The sequence below is a fragment of the Furipterus horrens genome, unplaced genomic scaffold (assembly GCF_987537825.1).
Source record: "Furipterus horrens unplaced genomic scaffold, mFurHor1.1.pri manual_scaffold_3, whole genome shotgun sequence".
NCBI lineage: Eukaryota > Metazoa > Chordata > Mammalia > Chiroptera > Furipteridae > Furipterus > Furipterus horrens.
The window spans coordinates 182,704,200-182,727,195 of record NW_028327173.1 but is presented as its reverse complement, the minus strand read 5'-3'; the positions used below and the strand labels follow the sequence as shown (position 1 = coordinate 182,727,195).

At 42.4% G+C, this 22,996-nt stretch overlaps 1 protein-coding gene across 1 annotated transcript in view; it reads left to right on the top strand.

Annotated features, from left to right (window-relative positions):
- ESR2 (estrogen receptor 2) overlaps nt 1–17,999 on the top strand; it is a 43,194-nt gene extending 25,195 nt beyond the window's left edge. Inside the window, exons 6-8 of the mRNA XM_090270970.1 lie at nt 1,967–2,100; nt 14,807–14,987; nt 16,535–17,999. Of these exons, the coding sequence (XP_090127096.1) occupies nt 1,967–2,100; nt 14,807–14,987; nt 16,535–16,721 (502 nt within the window). The 3' untranslated portion in view covers nt 16,722–17,999. The remainder of the gene's footprint in view (nt 1–1,966; nt 2,101–14,806; nt 14,988–16,534) is intronic.
- Nucleotides 18,000–22,996: the final 4,997 nt, after the last annotated feature.

The window sequence follows — 22,996 nt, the reverse complement described above, 5'->3', positions numbered from 1 at the left end:
TAAATACTGTTAGTTACAGCATCTATCAGGGCTTATGAAATTTGAGTTTGCATTAAACATGGCATGTATTTTAATGAGGAACTGGCCCTAATTCTAATATTTAGAGACATGCTCTTAGACACAGGTGGCAACTTCTGCGAGATAGAGTTCATTTCAGATGAGTCCCTTTATCGTACTATTGGGGCGGTGGGTGAGTGTGTGTGCATGCACACGTACCTCCGTGTGCATCACTCACCTCTGACTGAGTCTCACAGAAGAGTAAAGAACCAGCTATTAACCCATCCCTGCCAGAGTTGGTGGATTTTTTGTTTTTGTCTCCAAAGATATTTTAAAACCACTTTTCCCAGTATACTGTGTCCTCGAGCCTAACAATGACAATGTCCAGCATTACTTGTGCCCAGGCAGTGATTCGATGGTGTGGCATGAGGATGTTTAGTGAGCAAGTATTTACTGTACTTCTGCCAAGGGCAGGGCATGCTCTGTCTTTCCCAGACGCTTGCGGCAGGCTGCCTGGGCAAGTGCAGAGCAGGGGAGGTGGTAGCGTGGGGCGTGGGGAGGGTTGGGGATTTCCTACAGATTTTGGCACCCTTTGCGCGGGGCTCTGACTCTTCAAGGTGGCCTTTCCCTGTGAGGGACTTCTAGTGGGGCACTGGTATGTTTTCACTTAACGTGTGCACTTTCAGAAAGCCTGAGCGGGTTGCAGAAGTTGTTTGCCTGCTTGCCGAAGTGAGCAGCGTAGGTGCTTGTAGCTTTGCGCGGGTGAGTCTGGGGTGAGGGTCTGAGTGCTGTGGGATGCGTGGTCCTGGTCAGCTGCTGTCCTGGCACAGCACCGTGTGGGAAGGGCTTCACCAGGTTTGGCAGTACCCACTGGTGTCAGAGGCCCTTCCCCAGCCGCGGCGTCACCGCAGATGGCCTGGCTTGGGCCTGGGGGAAGGAAGAGGGCAGCAGCCAGTTCTCTGAATATCTCCAGTCCCCTCAGGGGCTGCTACGAGGGCTGAAACCGAAACTCTCAGCAACCCCATGGCTCCCCTTTACCGCGCACCACAGGCCTTTAGAAGCAAATGAAAGTTCTGTGACACAATCTCAACTGCTTGTCAAGGGCTGCCAATGACTTCAAGACTGATGATAATAGGAGTTTTGGGGGGAGCAGTGAGGCAGAATAATATATGTCTTCCTGGAGTTAATTGAAGCTGGTATCTTCCAGATGCAGTGAAATTAAATTACTTCAAAGTGTACTTAAATGTTCATTTTTTATAAGGAGTGCTCAAAAGACTTTTGATTATATGATTCAAAGTTTGTCTAAAACTTTTGCTTAAAAATAATCTTTGGCAAGTCAAAAATTCCCATGTCTCCATATCTGCCTTTCTTGATTCCAATCCACCTTCTCTAATTGTGATTACTTTGAATGTTATATTAGCCTTTTTCCAAATTACATTTATGTATCTCTTAGTTGCCCCACTAGTTTCTAAATGACCATGAGGAAAGGAGAGGTAAGCCCTAGATGTGAAGGATTATTTCTTCTTGGGATACTTGCTTCTGTAGTGGTCAGTCTTCCTCATTAACACTTCAGAGTCTTCTGATGGGAACACGGAATGTATCCTTTTGGTAACAGGTGTCTTATCTCAGGCTGGCTGGCTGAAATGGTTTAGATGATCAACAAAAATATTATTCCTTTAAGATTACATTTATGAACAGGAGAAGGAAAATGTAGTTCCAATGCATACTTTTGTCTAAATAGTATTTATTCAAATGCTTATTTCAGGGACTTAGAGGAAATGCCATGTCCTCTTTGTAAGAAGATAATTCTAGTTATTTCTCAGCATTGAATGTGGTCTCATCAATGCCTTGTTATTTTGTACTTGTTAAAACTGTATATGTTTTAAGATTAAAAAGAAAATACTCCTTCTTACCTTTGATGGTTGCCTAAAGCTGTAATTTTCTTAAATTTCCAAATGACCTTTTGTAGGGATGAAGGGAAATGTGTGGAAGGAATTCTGGAAATCTTTGACATGCTCCTGGCAACAACTTCAAGGTTTCGTGAGCTGAAACTCCAACACAAAGAGTATCTCTGTGTCAAGGCCATGATCCTCCTGAACTCCAGTAAGTAACCCCACAGCTGGGCTGCATTTGATTGGGAAGCGGTGGGAGGGAATGCTGTTTCTACAAGAGTATTGAACTTCTTATTTTATTTAAAAAGGGGAAAATGGCTTTCTTTCCAACTTCTCTGTTTCATTTGATGGGGATTTAAACTGTAGTCAACTTGAATATAAATTGTTCATTGGGTGAATTACTGGTAGTAATTTTAAAAATGGCTCAAGCCACTTTACTGGAAAAGAGAAAAAAGAACTTTATAACATTTACCTTTCAGCCTCTTTCAATGTTCATACAGACACTTTACATGATTGACATGCATTTATATATACTGTTTTGGGTTCTACTTTTACAGATCCATTTGTTCACTCATTGACTCATTTAGTAAAGAAATTAAAATACAGTCCCTCCTTCAAGTCGCTCATTGTGGAGGGGGGGAGGGAGGCGGGGAGGAGGAGAAAAGAAATAACCAGAAAGAAGGATCTCAGGGTTATAATCCAGTGTGTACAGAGTCCCACGGGAAAGCATGAGAGGTTCTGGAGTGCTTGTAGAAGGAGATGATGTTTGAATGAGTCTTTAGGATGGGCAGGTGGAAGGGCAGCCCTGGAAGAGGTTCAGATGAGAGTATCATGGACAGATAGGCATGCTTGAAACGTTACTCTGGCTTTCATGTGGAGGACTGACTGCAAAGGGGAGGGACCAAGGCATGGTGCCCAACTAGAGTCATGAGGGACAATAAGAGCTAAACTAACGTGGTGTGGAGGGGCCAGGAAGGAAGGGGCCTGACCGGAGAGAAATATAAGGGTTAGAGGTGGGAAATGAGGAAGGTGCTATCTAAGATAAGTTTATGTCATAGCTTTGCTGTTTTTTCTTATTATGTAAATAATACCTGGCTATTGTAAACTTTCTAAGAGAAGAAAAACATACAAGGAAGAAAATAAAAATGATTAGCAATCCCCCCCCACACAAGATAACCACCATAACTCTGGTGACCATTCTTTCACTGCTCAATCGATCAATGGACAGAAAGTTATACATCTCTCTCTCTCTCTCTCTCTTTCTCTCTCTCTCTCTCTCTCTATATATATATATACACACACACACATATATATGTAATTTTATGTGTATATATGTTTATATACATAATTTTACATAAATAGCATAGCATCGTATATAAAAAATTATGGGTACTTTGAAATAGGCTTGCTTTGATCATATCTTTTGCCTGACTTTTCCACCTCAACACCAAGAGGTTAATCTTAACAACAAGAGGGTGGACTTTGTACCTTCTCCCATTCTTTAATAATCATTTAAAATAATACTTCACTTATCACATATACATAGATAGGCTTTTCATTTTTAAAAAATTGGGACACTATATACAAATATTTCTCTGTATCCCTCAGGTCAACTAGAGAGAGCTAAATTATCTTTCTCGTGAGGGAATTGTCTAAACTGTTCAATGACTTATCTATCAACGGGCTTTTACTTAATATACAGTTTCTTTTTTCCTAACATTATAAATATTTTTTGTGTTGGCTGTTATCATTTATTTATTATTTTAAATTATTTTTATTGTTCTATTTCAGTGGTCCCAATTTTCCTCCTTTGCCATCCTCTGTCCATCTCACCCACCGCTCCCACAGTCAGTCCCCACACTGTCGTCCATGTCCGTGGGCCATTCATACATGTTTTTGTCCAGTCCCTTCCTCTTCTTTCCACCATTATCCTTCTCTCCCTTCCCCTCTGGTCACTTTCAGTCTGTTCTATGTTTCCATGCCTCTGGTTCTATATTGTTTATTAATTTATTTTGTTCATTAGATTCCTCTTGTGGGTGAGATCATATGGTATTTGTCTTTCACTGACTGGCTTATTTCACTTAGCATAATGTTCCCCAGTTCCACCCATGCTGTTCTGAAAGGTAGGATATCTTTCTTTTTTTCTGTTGTGTAGTATTCCATTGTGTAAATGTACCACAGTTTTTTTTTTATCCACTCATTTACTTTTGGGCACTTAGGCTGTTTCCAGTACTTGACTATTGTAAATAGTGCTGCTATAAACATAGGGGTGTATAAATTCTTTTGAATTAGTGATTTGAGGTTCTTAGGATATATTCCCAGCAGTGGAATCTTTGGGTCAAAAGACAGTTCCATTTTTAGTTTTTTGAGGAAATTCCATATTGTTTTCCATAGTGGCTGCACCAGTCTGCATTCCCACCAACAGTGCACTGGGGTTCCCTTTTCTCCACATCCTCACCAGCACTTGTTGTTTGTTGATTTATTAATAATAACCATTCTGACTGGTCTGAGGTGTTATCTCATTGCGGTTTTAATTTGCATCTTTCTGATGGCTAGTGATGTTGAGCATCTTTTCTTATGTCCGTGGGCCATCTGTATGTCCTCCTTGGAGAAGTATCTATTTGGGTCCTTTACCCATTTTTAAATTGAATGGTCTTCCTGCTATTGAGTCATATGAGTTCTTTATATATTTTGGAGATCAAACCCTTGTCTGATGTGCCATTGGCAAATATGTTCTCCCATACGGTCAGTTCCCTTTTTATTTTAATGGTGATTTCTTTGGCCATGCAGAAGCTTTTTAGTTTGATGTAGTTCCATTTGTTTAGTTTTTCCTTTATTTCCCTTGTCCTAGGAGATATATTGGCAAAAATATTGCTATGTGGCTTATCTGAAATTTTACTACCTATGTTTTCTTCTAGGACTTTTATGGTGTCACAACTTGTATTTAAGTCTTCTATCCATTTTTAGTTTATTTTGGTGTATGGTGTAAGTTGGTGGTCTAGTTTCATTTATTTGCATATACCTTCTAATTTTCCCAACACCATTTATTGAAGAGACTGTCTTTACTCCATTGTATGCTTGTATCCCCTTTGTCAAATATTAATTGACCAAAGAGACATGGGTTTATTTCTGGGTTCTTTATTCTGTTCCATTGATCTATATGTCTGTTCTTATACCAGTACGAGACTGTTTTGATTACAATGGCCTTGTAGTTTAGTTTGATATCAGGTATTGTGATCCCTCTTACTTTGTTCTTCTTTCTCAAAATTGCTGAGGCTATTTGGGGTCATTTTTGTTTCCATACAAATTTTTGAAATATTTGTTCTAGATTTATGAAATATGCTATTAGTATTTAATAGGAATTGCATTGAATCTATAGATTGCTTTGGGTAGTGTAGTCATTTTAATGATGTTAATTCTTCTGATCCATGAATACAATATATGCTTCCATTTATTCGTATCTTCCTTAATTTCTTTCTTCAGTGTTCTATAGTTTTCTGAGTATAGGTCTTTTATCTCCTTGGTGAAATTTATTCCTAAGTACTTTGTTTTTCTTGTCGCTACAGTAAATGGGATTTTTTCCCCCAGTTTCTCTTTCTGATATTTCGTTGTTGGTATACAAAAATGTCGTTGATTTCTGAATATTGACTTTCTGTCCCACTGTTTTGCCATATTCACTTATTAGGTTGAGTAGTTTTTTGATGGAGACTGGAGGGTTTTCTATGTACACTATCATGTAGGTTACACAAATGACAGTTTTACTTCCTCCTTTCCAATTAGGATGCCTTTTTCTTTTCCTTGTCTGATCACTGTGGCTAGGACTTCCAGTACTATGTTGAATAAGAGTGATGAAAGCGGACACCCTTGTCTTGTCCCTCATCTTAAGAGGAAAGCTTTTAGTTTTTGTCTGTTGAGTATAATGTTGGCTGTAGGTTTTTCTTGGAGAAAATTGAAGAGCAGGGAATACTTTCCAATTCATTCTCTGAGACCAGCATTACTGTGATAGAAAACTCAGACCAACATATTGGGAAAAAAGAGGGTTACAGACCATTATCTCTCAAGCACTAGATGCTAAAAATTTTTATAGAATTTTTTTTTCTAAAATATTTTAGCAAATAGAATCCAATAATATAAGCAAGAGGGATTATCCCAGGAATAAAAGCTTTCTTTAACATTTGAAATGTAATATAATTTACCACATTAACAATAATAATAATAATGAAAAATATGATTATCTCAATAGATACAGAGAAAGCATCTGACAAAACCTAATATCCAGTTCTGCTAAAAACTCCCAGTAAACTATGAATAGAAGGAAACTTCCTCAACTTAATAAAAGGCATTTTTGAAAACCAACCTGCTGATACTACATGAGTGGGCAAAAGTAGTTTACAGTTATAATACAAATAAATAACAATAATTAAGAATATCAGAATAGGACTTCTGGCCAAGGTGGAGGTATAGACAGACACGCTGCGTCTCCCTTCACAACTAAGAAGGAATACAACTACCTCCAAACTAGAAACAACCAGAAGTTCCAGAAAATCAAACTGCATTACGGTAGTCCAGCAAACAAAGATATAAAGAAGAAATACTCATCCAGACAGGTAGGAGGGGCGGAGCCGGGGCGGAGATGGCGTAGTATGGTGGCGGCAGCAGTGGTGGCAGCAGTGGTTGCAGCAGCGGCAGCAGGCAGGCAGAAAGCGCAGTCACACCTTTTAAAGTCGGAAGGGACACCTGGGGAGCGTTCCCAGCTCCTCACCAGACTGCGCAGCTCACGGTCCCAGCACCGGGGAAAATCAAGCCTCATTGCTTCTGACTGTGCAAACCAGTGGGGGTTGGGGTGGAGGCAGAAACTGCTGGTCTATCAGCAGATTCCACTTGTTTAAAGGGCCCCCACGGACCTAGAACATCCGCAGACCCACCCACTCTGGGAACTGACAGCCAGGGCAGCTGCTAGAGGGGTGCCAGTCTGGTGCGGAAGTGGGAGAGGTGCCTGGAAAAGGGGCGAGTGCTGGGCAGGCGGCTTTGTTCCCTCTCAGACCCCTCCCCCACATACAGTGCCACAACGTTGTGAAACAGGTCGCCCTGTGGTGATGAATCCCTACGGCTTTGCCCCTTACAACATAACAGTACAGGGCTACCCGTTTCACCACGTTGTGGCGCTGTATGTGGGGGAGGGGGTCCGAGAGGGAACAATGCCGCTTGCCCAGCCCTCTCCCCTTTTACAGGCACTTCTCCCACTTCATATGGGACTGGCACCTCTCTAGCTGTTGCCTTGGCTGTCATTCCCAGAGTGGGTGAGTCTGCGGATGTTCTAGGACCGTGGGGGCCCTTTAAACAAGCAGACTCTGCTGAGAGACCAGCAGTTTCTGCCTCCACCCCAACCCCCACTGGTTTGCACAGTCAGAAGCAATGAGGCTTTATTTTCCTTGGTGCTGGGACCGTGAGTTTCGCGGTCTGGTCTGGTGCTGAGAGTGCTCCCCAGGTGTCCCTCCTGACTTTTTAAAATGTGTGACTGTGCTTTTTGGCAGCACCATTGCTGCCGCCACACCATGTCCTCTCCTCTGCAGCTCCGCCCCTCCTACTTGTCTGGATGAGTATTTCTTCTTTATATCTTTGTTGGACTTCCATGCAGCTAGGTTTTCTGGAACTTCTGGTTGTCTCTAGTTTTGAGGTAGTTGTATTCCTTCTTAGTTGTGGAGGGAGACACAGCATGTCTGTCTAGGCCTCCATCTTGGCCAGAAGTCTCCAGAAGACTCAGTATTGTTAAGAAATCAGTCCTTCCCCAGAATGATCTGCTGATTCAACTTGATCCCAATAAAAATCCTGGCAGGCTTTTTTTGGTGGAAATTGAAAAACTGGTTCTTAAATTCATATGAAAATGCAATGAACCTAAAATAGTCAAGACAACTTTGAAAAAGAACAAAGTTGGAGGACTTGATACTAACTGATTTCAAGATTTATTATAAAGCCATCAGAAGAATATATATTGTCATCAAGACATATTGCTAGAACAAATAGAGGGTCTAGAAATAGACCTGTACAACTATTGATTTTTCAACCAAGATGTCAAAGTAATGGGGGAAGGATGATCTTTCAATAAATGGTGCTTGAACTGTTAGATACATGCAAAATCTTAACCTTGAACTCAACCTCTTGTCATATTATAAAAATTTACTCAAAATGGATCATAGACCTAAATGTGAAGACTAAAATTATCAAACCAGAAAAAATTTAGTAGAATATCTTGTTATGTTGGGTTTGGCAAAGATTTTTTTAATGGAACACAAATAGCACAAACTTGAAAAAATTAATAAATCAGGATTCATCATAATTAAAACCTTTTGCTTTTCAAAGGTACTCTTATGAAAATGAAAAGGCAAGCCACAGACCAGGATATATATTTGAAAAACCTATATTCAACAAAGGGTTTGTATCTAATTGTATTAAGAACTGCTACAACTCAGGAAGAAAAACAACCCACTTAAAAAATGGGTAAATGTTTAAACAGATGCTTCATCAAAGAAGATATAGTGATGGCAAATAATTGCATGAAAGGGTGCTAAAATTATTACTTATTACAGAAATAAACATTAAAACCACAATGAAAAACCACCAGAGGATTGCTGAAGGGAGGGGAGGTACTGGGCAGAGGGTGATGGGGGGACAAAGAGGAAAAAATTGGGACAACTATAATAGCATAATTAATAAAATATACTTAAAAAACACACACACACTAGTAACCCAATAGAATAGCTGGAATCAAAAAGAGTGACCAACCCTGGCTGGTCAGTGGCTCAGTGGATTGAGCACCAGCCTGTGAACTAAAGGGCTGACAATTCGATTCCCAGTCAGGGCACATGCCTGGGTTGCAGGTCAGGTCCCCAGTTGGGGGTGCGTGAGAGGCAACCACACATTGATGCTTCTCTTCTTCTCTTACTCCCTCCCTTCCTCTCTCTCTAAAAATAAATAAATGAAATCTTTAAAAAATAAAAGACTGACTGTATCAAGTGTTTGTGAGGATGTGGAGTGATGAGAACTCATACACTGTTGATAGGAATGCAAATTATTACAGCCTCTAAACTTGATAGGCATTCTTTTTTTTAAAGTTAATTATAACCTCCCAGATTACCCAATTTTTTCACTCCAAAGAGAGGTGAAAGTATATATTCATACAAAAACTTGTACACAATGTTCAGGGCAACTTGTATTAATTGTAGCCAAAAACTGGTAACAATCCAAATGCCCAGTAGTAGGTGAGAGTATAGGTGCACTAGCCTATACCCATACACTGGAATACTACTTAGCAATAAAAAGAGATGAAGCACTAACAGATCCATGAAACATTATGGATGGATCTCATAACAGGGGTCCTGAATGAAAGGAGACAGGCACAAAAGCATACATATTATAAGACCTACTTTATATAAAATTTCAGAAAAAGCAAGCTAATTTATATTGTCAACAGATTAGTAGATGCCAGTGGATGTGATGGGGGTTGGGAGAGAGGGAGGGACAGATTACAAAGGGGCACAAAGGAACATTTCTGGGTGGTGAATGTGTTTATTATCTTGATTGTGGTGATGGTTTCCCTTGTGTCAAACCTCATCAAATTGTATATATAAAATATGTACATTGTATGTCAGTTATATCTTAATGAATCTGTAAACATGTAATGAAAGCAAAACCAGAAACAAGAAAGATGAAGAGAGCAAATATTGCAGACTGAGTGAAAAAGACATACTACCAAGTAGGGAACCGAATCCAGCACAGGGTGGAGGATTTGTTTGCTGGGGAGAGGGGTAGGGCTCAGGGTCAGGAGAGGAGGAATGGAGTAGGTTTCTTAAAATCAAAAGACGGTGAATATTTTCTGCCCCACATTAAGAGAGAGTCTCTGAGGGCTGCTACTGGACTGCGGCTAGCTTGCCTTGTTGGCCTAGGTGAGCACTGAGCTGTCTGGAGACGGGCTGCGGCATTCGTTGTTGTATGTGACAAGCTCAGGCTGGGATTAAGTCACTCGGTCAGGTCTGCACTGGCATCGGCATGCTAGATGGCCAGGTCACGGTGTGCCAGCAGTTCCTTTTCAATAGCTGCACACTTCTGGGTTATTTAAGAATGAGTATATTATGAAATAAAAATTAACTTTATTATCCAATTGAATTTCAGTTCAGTAAATATTTATTGAGTTCCTGGTGTGTATCAATGAATTCTAAATACTAGACATATGAAAATGAACTAGATACAATGCTTTTGTTCTGGAATAGAAACAGGTAATCAGGGGTCTGGTCCTTGCTAGACTTGAGTAGAAGTACATCTTCCTCTCAGTGGGGAGAGATGAGAAAAGGACAGCACCGTTCTTACGTCTCTCAGCAAACCCTCCTCCACCAGACAGAGGATGGGGGGATACCTGGAATTACTGTATTAAAATCAGCATTTGATGTGGTTCCCAAAATTCAGAGACAACAGAAAATGTTGCACTTGACAACCTATTACAATGTTTGTTAGTGTTTAGAAATTCGACAGTGTTAACTGAATGTTGTAGTTAATGTAACAATATATTCAAATTAAGAATAGCAGGACCAGCTATCTGGTCACCCAGAAACCTGGAGACTGGAAGCTATCGAATCTGGGAAATAGAGTGGAATCAATCTGCAAATAATTTGTCTTTTAAAATATTTAAAATAAGAATAGGTCTGTTTATCTAAATAATTTTAAGACTTAAAGGATGAAACTTATTAAATGGAAGAAATATAGAGTTAGAGCCAGGCAATCCTATGTTACATTAAGACAATTATTAAGAGATACCAACTCAAGCTCTGGTTCCCTGTGAGTTTGCGAGGAGAGCTCCCATGTAGTGAATGGGTGGAGAAGGGAAAGGCACGAAAGGACACACAGAAGGATGCTGAAGAGGTCTCCTTTCCTGTTGATCAAGAAAGCAAAGCACTGTGGACATCAGCCTGCTGGTTTCATATTACCAGCACCTTTTGAATGCCAATCTGTTCCCATGGTTCTGGGGCAGGAGGTTACAATAAAAGGGATGGTCATAGGTAGAGGTTCCTTTCCTCAGACAAACACCTCATACACTTTCCAACAGCCAGAACATTTTTTCTTTGGTTAGTATTCTGAGATTTTTAGTAAATACTACAGATCTGATTTATTTGCCTTCAGTCAACGTGAGCTTGTGTCTTCATCCTTTGAAAGTTAAAAGATCGCAAATCTTGGGCAGTTGACCATTTCTGCCCATGGGCTGCTCAGAATGTCACAAGGTGGTCTAGTGAGAGAAACACACAACTGTTCCCAGGTGATAAAGAGGAGAGGAGATTATGCCCTTGATTTTATTTTACTTTTCTTTGGTTTGTGTGGGCATGTTGCCAAGATCTTCCCCCCCTTTTTTTTTTGCTGTATTTCTTTAGTTTCATGAAAAGTTAATTTAATTTAGTTCTAAAATAATTCCTAACTGATGTTTTTACTTTTGGGGGGTGGAGGGGGCTGATATGTATTGTTCTGTGTGCCTGGGCAGTGCGCATCCCAAAGGTAGGGATCTGTGTCTTGTCATTTGCCCCTGCTCAGGACCTGTCACTTATCAATTACTATCTGCATACACGATTGGTGAGCAAGAGAGTACGTGAATACCCAAGTACAGGCACAGCACAGCTGACCAAAGAGGGGGTCAGACAGCAAAATGGTGCTCTTCAGCCCAGTTCCTTCCCTCAATGGTTTATATATGTTAATATTCTTGGGTATAATATGTTTTCCCACATATGAAATTGATACAGCATATACCTTTCCAAAACTGCAGTGACTCCTATTCCCAAACCCCTTGTCAGGGCTTGACAGCAATGGTTCCAGATGGAGCTCTGCTGCCCCCAGAGCCTATGGAAGACCCAGACCTTGGCAATGACTACTTGTTCTGGAGGGGGTGATCCAATAACCAACACACGCTCTCTGAAGGGAGCCGTGGCCAGACACAGGGAGGCATCGAGGGGCTTTATGTTACTGTAATTTTGGTTATGAGGACTTACTCTATTGTTTTTAATAACAAATTTATTGTGATACAAGTCACACACAATTTATCCATTTAAAGTACATAAGTCAGTGGTTTTCAGTATATTTATAGCCTTATGCAACCATCATCATAACCAATTTCAGAACATTTTCATGACCCCAAAAGAAAACGTGAACTCCCCAGTCCCTGTCCCACCCACATTCCTAGGCAAGCCCTGATCTACTTTTTATTGGTATAGATTTGCCTATTCTGGACAGTTCACGTAAATAGAATCATATAAAATGTGGTCCTTTGTGACTGGCTTCTTTCACTTTGTGTGATGTTTTCAAAGTTCATTCATGTTGTAGTGCAAACCAGAAGTTCATTCCTTTTCATGGCCAAATAATATTCCATTGTATAGAATATACCCCATTTTGTTTACCTGTTCATCAGTTGATGCACACTTAAGTTGTTTCCATTCATAGGCTACTATGAGTAATATTGCTATGAATGTTTGTGTAAGCCAAGGATTTATTTTTATATTTTCAATCTTTGTCACTTTGGACTGAAATATGTACAGGTACACAATTTAGGCTATTTTTAGAATCCAAAGACATAAGATTTCTTTATGGCGGTAGAGATCCATGGAGCACACGTCACGTGGCAGACAGAGTAGAAGACAGTGAAGAGAAAGCACTTGTTAGTGCACATGGGGTCAATTTTAGGGAAAGTAAGCTTAAAGCAATTTTCTCCATACTTCCACTGGATTAATAATTTTCTGTTGTGTACCTAAAGTATGCATTAGCATGCATATTTATCATTTTAGTTATGGTGTGATTGGCTAAAAAATGCAAAAATTTAAACCTATGGGAATTCATTCTAATTCCATTTATGGATGTTTCCTTCCCACCAGTCATTGCACCAGGTGATGGGAATATAGTGGCAAACAAATGAACAGGATCTGTGCCCCTGGAGTGCTTATGTCCCATTTCTTTGAGAATGAGAGGGTTCCTGGGAGGCATGTATGGCGATGATGTCCAGGCTGGGGTAAGATAAGGAAGTTCAAGCAAGCCAGGATCTGAGGGAGGAATGGCCATAGAGAGAGCAAGAGGAGAAGCAAGTTCCTAACGAGAAAGTTCAGCACCTTCAGTGCATCACCTGTTCAAGGAATTGAAATTAAGGTTCAAGGTGAGGTTGGTGGGAGCTGAGGATGAAAAAAGCAGGGAGAGCCTCGTATACTTGATAACTGCTCTGGGAAGTCATTAAAGAGCCACGTGAGCAGATCTGCACTTTGGCCCTCAAGGGGCATGCTGGGTTGAGGTTGGGGCTTGTTTCCTCTGTAGTGGAAGGGCAGGTTATCAGCTGTGGGGGACAGTGGGAGGTTTGAGGGGGGACTCAGAGTCCCTGTGGAGAAGGAGGTGAGCATGTGGGTTAGAGAAGTAATTCAAGGCTGTTTATTTTTATTTTTTATGTTTTGAATTTTGATCACTCTGTATACATTTTATTAATTGCTATATCATGTTAATGTTTTTTCTGGTCAGATTGCCATTATTATTATTTTTTTTTTCTTTTTAATTTTTTTAAAGATTGTCTTTATTTCTTTTTAGAGAGAGGGGAAGGGAGGGAGAAAGAGAGGGAGAGAAACATCACTGTGTGGTTGCCTCTTAAGCACACCCCAAGTGGGGACCTGGCCCGCAACCCAGGCATGTGCCCTGACTGGGAATCAAACTGACAACCCTTTGGTTCACAGGCCAGTGCTCAGTCCACTGAGACACACCAGCCAGGGCTCTCCAGGCTGTTTAAAAGACAAATATTTAAAATCTGCATCATCAGATATTATGGAGGGATGTGCTCCCAGGGATGTGATGGAGCAATACATTTGCGTAATTGTGATTCAGTATGTCCCTTGAACTGAGCTGCCTTAATTAAACTGAAAATGCCAATAAAAATAGAGAACAAAAATTGCCAAAACAGATTCTGTAGATGATGGAGTGCCAGCCATCTTTCATTCTCATTACAAACATTGACAGTTCCCCTGCTGGTTTCACATATTTGCTATTTATTCTTATTTTGAAATAGGAAACCTGGAAGAGAAACTAGTAATTTTCCTGCTTCCAGGAATCCAGAAGTTGGGGGTGGGGATGGAGGATGCGGGAAGGAGACTAACCCGAGCTGTTATTTGGCAGCCGTTGGGAGGTCACAGTATCTCAGATGCTGGAGTCAGAGGGAGATTAAACCCAGGGCAGGGCAGGATAGGGGAAGCAACCTACCTGGTGGCATGGTTGTGGAGACCTCAGAAGACATGTGCCTGCAAGCTTTGGGAAACTGGTCTGGGGCCAGAGAGCTAAAGACAGTGAAAATAGAGTAGGTTTGTCTGACCCCAAATTAGTGGTCTTCCTGTCTCCAGCAAAGTGCCACCGGAGGTTGGGTGCTGGCAGCCTGCACAGAGGTGGCAGTGGGCCCCTGTGACTGTCTGCCTATGACGCACACAGGGTGTGGGTGGGAGAGGCTGCATAGTAGTGGTCAATAGTTTATGATTATTAAACTCCCCTTAATAAGAGGCCCTCCTATGGGCTAAGAGTGACTTAATCTCACTTTCGGGCCATCTTTGTATGTGCATTTGTTGCTGGAAATGAGGTACACCATATAATGGTTTGAGGCAACTAGATACATTCACAAGGCAAGGCCACAGTTCCAGTCTGGCGGGCAGTTCAGTCTGTCCTGATTCAGCCAGGCTAACTCTTCTCGTTTGGCCATGGCTCTTGGGACACCATGGGAAGTTAAAGTCGTGTTTTTAAACATGCAGATGGCAGGGCCCATTTGACCAATTTGGCCTTTCAGGAGAATGTTGGCACGCTTAGTGCCTGAGCCCACAACTGCTGTTTCCTTTTCACAGAGCAATACATCGCAGCTTTTATTCTTTGTCCAGGTATGTGCCCTTTAGGGGCAGCAGCCCAGGAGGCTGAGAGCAGCCGGAAGCTGACTCACTTACTGAACGCGGTGACCGACGCTCTGGTCTGGGTGATCGCCAAGAGCGGCATCCCCTCCCAACAGCAGTCCGTCCGCCTGGCTAACCTCCTGATGCTCCTTTCTCACGTCAGGCACGCCAGGTACAGTCCCTGTGGGGCCACTTCCCTGGGAGTGAGGGGGGGCGTGCTCAGAGGATGAGAGCTTTGGGAAGTGTTCTCAAGTTTGAGATGGATTAGGTAGAATCGTTACCTTTAAAGGAAGATGGACCCCAGAAAGGGAATGGGGGGGGTTCATCATCAGTGCACCCACCTGTAACCAAAGGTCAGCACGCAGTGGGCATTGAATGACTGGCATGTGGCACCTTATAGGATCTTTATGGCATCCTGTAGTGGCTCATCTAAGTTTTGGTTGGTGGGCATTTTCGCTTGTTTATGGCATTCTAAAGGGGCGGGTCCTTCCTTAGAGGCAGCTGCCACCCCTCCCTGCACCACCGAGGGCTGGAGTTTCTGGACAAGGCTACACCCAACTCTCCTAGATCAACTTCTGAGGCCTGTGGTCTGGGGAAGTGCACGAAGCCTTCCCTGGGAGCTGCTCTTTCCTCAGACCTAAGAGAACAGTTACTTGGGAAGGCAGGGCCGGGGTAGGTTGTGTGTGATGTTCGATGATGGCTTTGTGTCACCCAGGATGAGGGGTTAGAAGGGGCTGTGGGGAGGACAGCGTACCCCTCAAGAATTTTAACAAGGGTTCGGAATGGGAATGACCTCTGTCTCTGTTTAATGATTATTCGACACACAACCATTTGCAGAACAGGTACTCTATTGTTATTCACAGATTGCATATTTGCGAATTTTCCTGCTCACTAAACTTTATTTGTAACCCTCCAAATGGATTCCTCTTGGTGCCGTGTGGTCATTTGGGGACACTCATAAAGTGGCAAGAAAATTGAGTTGCCTTGTGCTTACATTCCCAGACGAGGTCAGACAAGAACGCTCTGCTCTGCCTTCTTGCTTTACCTCTCACACTGCAGCAGTTGTCCCTTACGTGGTCTATTTAGTGCCATGTTATTGCATTTTTGTGCCTTTTGTTGGATATTTCATTGTCCACAAATGGCCTCCAAATATAGTACTAAAGTGCTGAGTGGTGTTCCTAGATGAAGGTAGGCTGTGATGTGCCTTATGGAGACAACGTGGGTTAGGTTGGATTTGTTCCAGCATGAGCCGTAGTGCTATAGCCGGGAGTTAAGTGTTGAGTCAACAGTATATAGTAAGGTGTCTTTGAACAAAAACACACATACAACACCGTTATGTATTAACGGGCTGATGAAACTGTGAGCAGAGGCTCTCAGGCCCCTAACCCTGTATTTCCCTCAGGAGCCAGGGTTCAGCATCACCCCTCAGTGTTTGTGGTGACTGTATAGGGCATAACTACCGTGAACAATGAGAATCGATCGCACTCTGTGCTGGGCGCTGCCAGGCCACTGTGGGTGGGTGATGGGACCCAGAGGTCACAGGATGTTGTCCTTGCCCTGAAGTGTAGGTGAGTGAAGAAGCCAGATGCAAGAACCTGGGCTCAGAACAAAGGGCTCAGAGAAATGTGCGCATGTGGTAGACCGTTACATTGGGGAAGATTTCAAAGTTGCTGTGACTGCCTCTCAGGAAGGAATCTTGGTACCTTTTTGTCCCCATAGCAACAAGGGCATGGAACACCTGCTCAGTATGAAGTGCAAAAACGTGGTTCCAGTCTATGACCTGCTGCTGGAGATGCTGAACGCCCACACACTTCGTGGGTGCCAGTCCTCGGTCATAGGGTCTGAGTGCAGCCCAGCAGAGAAGAGTAAGAGCAAAGAGGACGCCCAGGACCCCCAATCTCAGTGAGGCCCAGCCCTGAGGTGAACAGGCGGCAGAGGTCAGAGGTGAAGCGTGAACTCTGGTGCGAATCGTGAGCCCCGTTGAAAGAGGGCAGGCTTCATCTGCGCGGCCCCTCCTGTAGTTATGGTGGGTCCAGCCTGGACCATCCTTCCTCAACCTCCCTACATCCCGAGTCGGGGTAAGAAAGCTGGTTTTCCTCGTTACTTGGCTGTGTGTTGGGCCACTTTGACACCCTGGGCCTCATTGGGTATCAGTGGTACCTTTTTTACTTTCCATCTCTCTTCCACCCCTTTGGAAAAAAAATACATCTTAGAGGTTTTGGAATGAATGTGGCAATCTGATCTGGAAGGGCTGAGCAAACGTGGTGCTTACAGGAAGTGGGCAAAGCTTTACTGTGTGACCTCACCTGCCTTTTAGGACGGACCCGTGTAAGCTCTATCTGGACCACTTGATTGTAGGACTGAAAACCATGGTGACAACCAACTAATAGAGTTTCACACTACTTGCCTCACAGGCCTGTGAGGACCGATGTCAGGACTATTATTCTGCCGAAGGACAGAGGAACTGGAACCCAGGGAGCCAGTGGTCAAGCTGGGGTTTGAGCCATGTTCTTCCCCAGTCCCTGCTGCCATCCTCATTCCCTTTGGATGTGCATTCGGAGAGCCTGCTCATTATTTGGGTGTGTGTTTGGTGCACGTGTGATCACTTTCCTGGAGGACTGTGGAGATTTAAGTCTCTCTGCCCCTGGAATTATCCTTCCTTAAAAACTCTCTCATCCCAAGGGGCCCGGGGTGTGTGCTGGATAAAGGTCCTGTGTTTGCAGGGATAGGGTTCTGTCCTGTGGGTAGGGGTGACAGCCACACTTTGCTAGGGCAGCCACGGCCACCCGGAGACAGGGCTGTGTGTGTGCCAGGCACACCATTCCATGGAAGGATGACAGGTTCAGGTCGAACTGCATAGACTTGATAAGCACACCACTTGAACAAGCCCAGGTTTGTGAATTCTACTTTAAAAGAGAATATTTAGCAATTATTTATAGCAAGAATTCTTTTACACCCTAGGGCTCTTTGAAAATATTTTCTTATCAGAGTATTTATATGCTGGACTGGGTAAAATAGAAACTTGGTAAAATATTAGTTCTCATTTCCAAGTGACCCATAAATAGGGCACCACAATCAGGTGCCTCAAATTACAATTCTAACTTTTTAAAAACGGAAATTTTCGTACAAATTTTCAGGAACATGGTGAATACATAAAATGAGTTACATCTTTTAAAAATGAGCAATTAAATAATCATGTGCGATTTTTTGGTTTTAAAAATTTACCTTGTGATATGAGATTAAACACATTCTTTTTGAAAGTAGGTTTACTTTGGCTAGCACATTCTGTATGTACTAAGTCATTGGGATAATTCAATGTTATAAAGGTTGGTTTCTGCGAGTGGGACCTTGAATAAATCTTAATTTTGCTCTCAGTGCACTTTTACTAAAAGTTGAGCCTCTGTGTTTCAGAAACACTGGGACACGCGAGAACAGCTAGGGAACACACCACTGTCTGTATTCTGAAGTGGTCTGAAATTATCCTTAGCATCTCAGTGTTACAACCTTAGTGAGACTCAGTATAGACACTAAGCTTAATTTTTTCGGGACCAGGGAACCAGTGCTGTCCAAGTTAACTTTACTTCTTTCTGGACAGCTTAGAACCCCCCAGGACAAACAGAGGCTGGAGTGGGAAGTGGGAGGCAGAGCAGGCAGCCTTGAACAATTATTTGCCAAAGAAATTCTCTTAATTGCATTTATAAAAGAGATCATAGGCTTAAACAAAATAAAACAAAAAACAAAATGCAGTCCAAGTCATTGCTACCTTGGTATGTGGTGAAGTTTTTTAGGTTGAATGTTGATGCCGAAGCACTCCCCTCTGCCAAGTCCTGTGCTCACCCCGACCAGTGCATGCTCTTAGGAAAACTCCTCAGTGTCCATTACTCACTTTTTCCACAGATATTCCTGCATGGTTGTCAATTCCTGCTCCTTGCACTGCATTTGGATTTAGCCCATCAGGAGGATGTAACGTTTTGGTAACTTCTCGTTGGCTTAGGTCTCAGTTGTGTGTACTGGGGATACAGGTTAGTCAGTCCACCCTGGAAAGCCTCCTTGGTCTGTCTGAGACGGGCTGGGCCAAGTATGCTGTCGCGATAACATGGTCTATAGTTTAAAGGTGTTCTTTTTAAAATATTCTAGAGCCCTTTACCCCTTTCAGATGAACTGTTTTGAGTCTGTGCTGATCTCCAAAAATGTCCTCTAGCATGTTTCTAAGCAGCAGCCAGTGTGCCCAGACCAGGCTCTAATTTTTTACATGTTATGCATAAACCCCTCAATGTCCATTTTAAAGATTAGTCGTTTCTTTTTAATAGTGCTTTCTTTTAGATGTCATTTTGGAGGGTGTCCATCCCTCAAAATGGTCCACGGGTAACTTAAAATCCTCCCATAGCTATGCAAGGATTTCAGTAGTTTTAAGTTCACTTTTTAAAAGGAATGAACTAAGGGGAATAGGATCTGACAACTATAAACAGAAACTGAGTATTGAAAAACAAGAAACCCACCCAACTACACCTTATGTATGATAGGAAAGGGATGCTCAGCTTGGCCGCAGACTCGTGTGGCCAGATGCCTTTCCTCATTTTGATATTTAATACGAGAAGCTTAATTTGTGGGAAATAAGTGAGATTTGGGCTTAATTCCCAACACGTGTCTAATATGGAGTCCTATAGACAGATTTCAATTATGAGATAATTACCATGGAATAGTCTTAATACAGAGGACACTAGAACAGAGTGTTCGCTCAGGTTCGCAGGAGAGAGCAGCAATTCCTAGAGGACCCGTGTGGGCACACTGCGGGAGCTGTTCCACCCGCATCTCCCTCCCCTCTGTCACATGCTCACTGCCCCCCAGCACTACCCCAAAGGATTCAGCCCTAAAATGGTTTTGAAGAGTTTTCTTGAAACATTGAGTTGGGAACAGAAGATTATTAGTTGTCAGCATAATAATAACAGATCTGGAGGTTAATTGTATCAAAAACGAAACAATGAAATCAAAAGCTCTGCAGAGAGATAGTCTTGATTTAGATTACTTCACCTGCTAACTCAGCTGGAAGGGCAATTATTTTAGATTTCAGTAAAAGAAAAATCAGTTACTAATTCTAGCAGAGCTACATTCTATATTTATTGATATGCGCTAAGTTGAAGCAATTCTAGAATTTTCTGGCATGTGACCATCGAGTTTGGTTGTTATTTAAATCTGCTAAGGGGCTTGCATATATTGATACCTTTTCAAATTCAAGGTGAATATGCAGTTTATAGGTCTGTTTTGAAACAAAGCATTTTTATTTAGTAAGATTTGACACATTTCTTTAAGCCACTAAAAATCTTTTAAAAACATACCAAAGGTTATGGGAAGGAAATGGTAAAAATATGTATTATTTTTAGGTGCTAAATGAAGTATCTGAGGAACATTTACTATGTGGCAGACATATTCTTGGTGACTCACACATCCACAGTTAATCCTCATAATAATCAGTTTTACCTTCTTTTTTTGACTGTGGAAACTAGAGACAAGCAGACTTGCTTAAGGTCACACAGGGAGCAAGTGACAGAAGTGAACACAGGCAGTCGAAGTTCCAGTGCTGAAAGTAACCATATAAGTTTTAACTAGTTAAAAAACGACAACACTAAAGAGACATGTATTTCGGTTGCAGAATTCATCAAATGCAATCTGACAAGCATGGCGGCTTTGGTTTAAGTGGCGCCTACTTGTGTCCCCCACCCCATTTCCAGAACATCCTTGCAGACACAGCAGTTCAGTTCCATACATGTGTAAATGAAAGCCCAGAGGGATAAACTGCCCTGCTCAAGGCCAATACAACTACATCTGGTGAAGCTTCGAACATAATTCAAGTTTCTTGCCTGCCTGGCTAGCACTGTTCCTGTTGCAGGACTTGCTTCTGTAAGAGTCCACTGCTGGAACTGAATCTCAGTGAGTAATGAAGAGACATCTAAATTATAGTTGCCTTTAAATCTTACCTTCTCAGCTTAGATGGGGGCGCATGAACCTTTAGAGAATAGCAGTCGTGACAGGTGAAAAAAAATAAGATGAATTTTGTTATTCCCATTCTCCCATCCTGGGCTCATCAGCTAGCAGGTAGTATCGTTGCCACCTCCTTCTGTCTGTTACTGCTTTCCCCAGGTGCAATTCCTTGGAAATTTACCCAGGCAAAATTCTCACCTTTTTTAGGCACTAACGCTTCCCTGTGGAATTTGGTTTACTATAGTGTGAGACACATGCCACTTATTCTCTGTAGCTCTCAAAGTTGCTGGAATGTGGGCTCTAGTGGCAGCTCTAAAGCTATGCATTCTTTGCGATGTGTGATCTTCTTATAACCCTTGTGTTGTTTTGGGGTCATGGATCCTGTCTTGAATTCCAAGGATCCCGTTGACTGGTGGGCCAGTCACTGTGATGTGACGATGGGTTTCCTTTATAGGAAGGGCTGGGGCTTGCTGAAGCTGGCCTGGGACAGCTCCTGCTCAACTGCACAACCCATGCTGCTGCTTTTGTTCTGCGTTGGTGTCTGAGTGCCGCGGTGCTCGGTCCTGTAACGTTCTTGTTCCGCGGTCCTGTGTATCTCGGAGCCTGTTGGCTGGCTCTCGCTGATCATTTTATTCAGATGAATGCTTTGTACCATTAGCAGGCTTTTAAATTGGGGCCTTTTTACAAATGAACGTTTGCTGTTGTATTATGGTTTTGAGATCTGCTTTCCATTCCTCCAGGTACTACTTTTTCTTTGCGCTGTCCCTTTAATGTCTATGGAACTGTTGCAGAAAAGTTTAATGTCACATAAGCTAAATAAAGTGTTTTTCATAATTTTGGTTTTAAAAATGTATTTGTTGGAAGTTGAATTTAAGAACTTCCAGTGATTAGGCTAAGTAGTGCTCCCATTCTATTCTGAGTTCTATTTTAGGTTTCCAGAGCCCTTTATGAATTTGATGAACACCATGGACACTCTTCCTGGAAAAAGATGCATAAACACAAATGCATAGGATTTTAGGAGAGTTAAACCTCTGACTTAAGCTGTTGTAGACTTTTAAATCTCACATTTGTGATTGATGACCACAGGTGCCATGTGTGCTCAAGTGAAATGAAGCCCATGAATAGAAATATATTTATAAACCTGGGTAGATTTTCTATAATTATCTCAACTAAGTCAATTATTATACCATGCTTTAGGGATGGGGAGAAAATAATTCACTCATACTTAAGTCATCTTCATACCAAGAGTCACGTGAAAATTTCCCTTGCGTGGGAATGCAAAGTCTTACGACAGTGTAAAGCAGATTATTGTTTACCAAGCCTTGGAGACTACACGGAGCTTTGAGTGCAGAAAGGCTACCCTGGGGTGAGGGTTTATCCTGAGAATTAATAGTACCTTTTCTGCTTTGATTTGCCCGAGTCCCTTAAGGGCCTAAAAGGTCTCCAGAATAGTCACCTCCTTTGGTCTGGAAGGAAGAGAAGGAGGTAGAGATTCTGCCTTTTGCATTTGGCAAAATGAACAAAAGACCTTCTAACCAACTCAGTGGCTCAAAGAAAAGTGAAAATTGTTACCCAAATTTTAAGTCTCCCTCTGGAGTTATTGTAATCCATGAAAAGAGGTGAATTATTTTAAAGAGCTAAAACATTGAGAAGTGGTATAGAGGGAAAGAGGGAAAGGTACTTTTTTCCTTGGTAACTTCAAACACCTTAGTAAATTGAAATGGATTCTCGTTGGCGGGTCCCTTTCTGTAAAGCTGCCGTGAACCGCTGCGTCCCAAAGCTGTCCGGTCCACAGAAGCGGCGCCGCTGCTGAAGGGCTGTGCTTCCTCCGCTTCCCCGAGTCTGTGCTTTGTGGAGGGAGAGGGGGCTGAGTTGTTGTGGAGCCAGTGGTGCCTCCCAAGGTGCAGGTCAGGGGCGGTTCACAAAGAATTGGCTCAAAAACTTCTCATCACCCTCTTTGTTTAGGTGAAAAGTAGACAGTGGCAGTGGGGCTGTACGCAAAGCAGGTGGCTTTGCCTGTGGCGGTTGTCAAACATTATTCATTCACTTTGGAAAGAGCTGGGAAGAGAAAAATCTGGGTGAAAGGATCCTTCTGCCCGTGACCACCTTCCATGCCAGGCTGTCCTCACTCAGGGGCACGCCCTGGGTAACTGCCACATTCGTACAAAGATGTAGGTTTCTAGGTGCCAGAATTAAAATTAA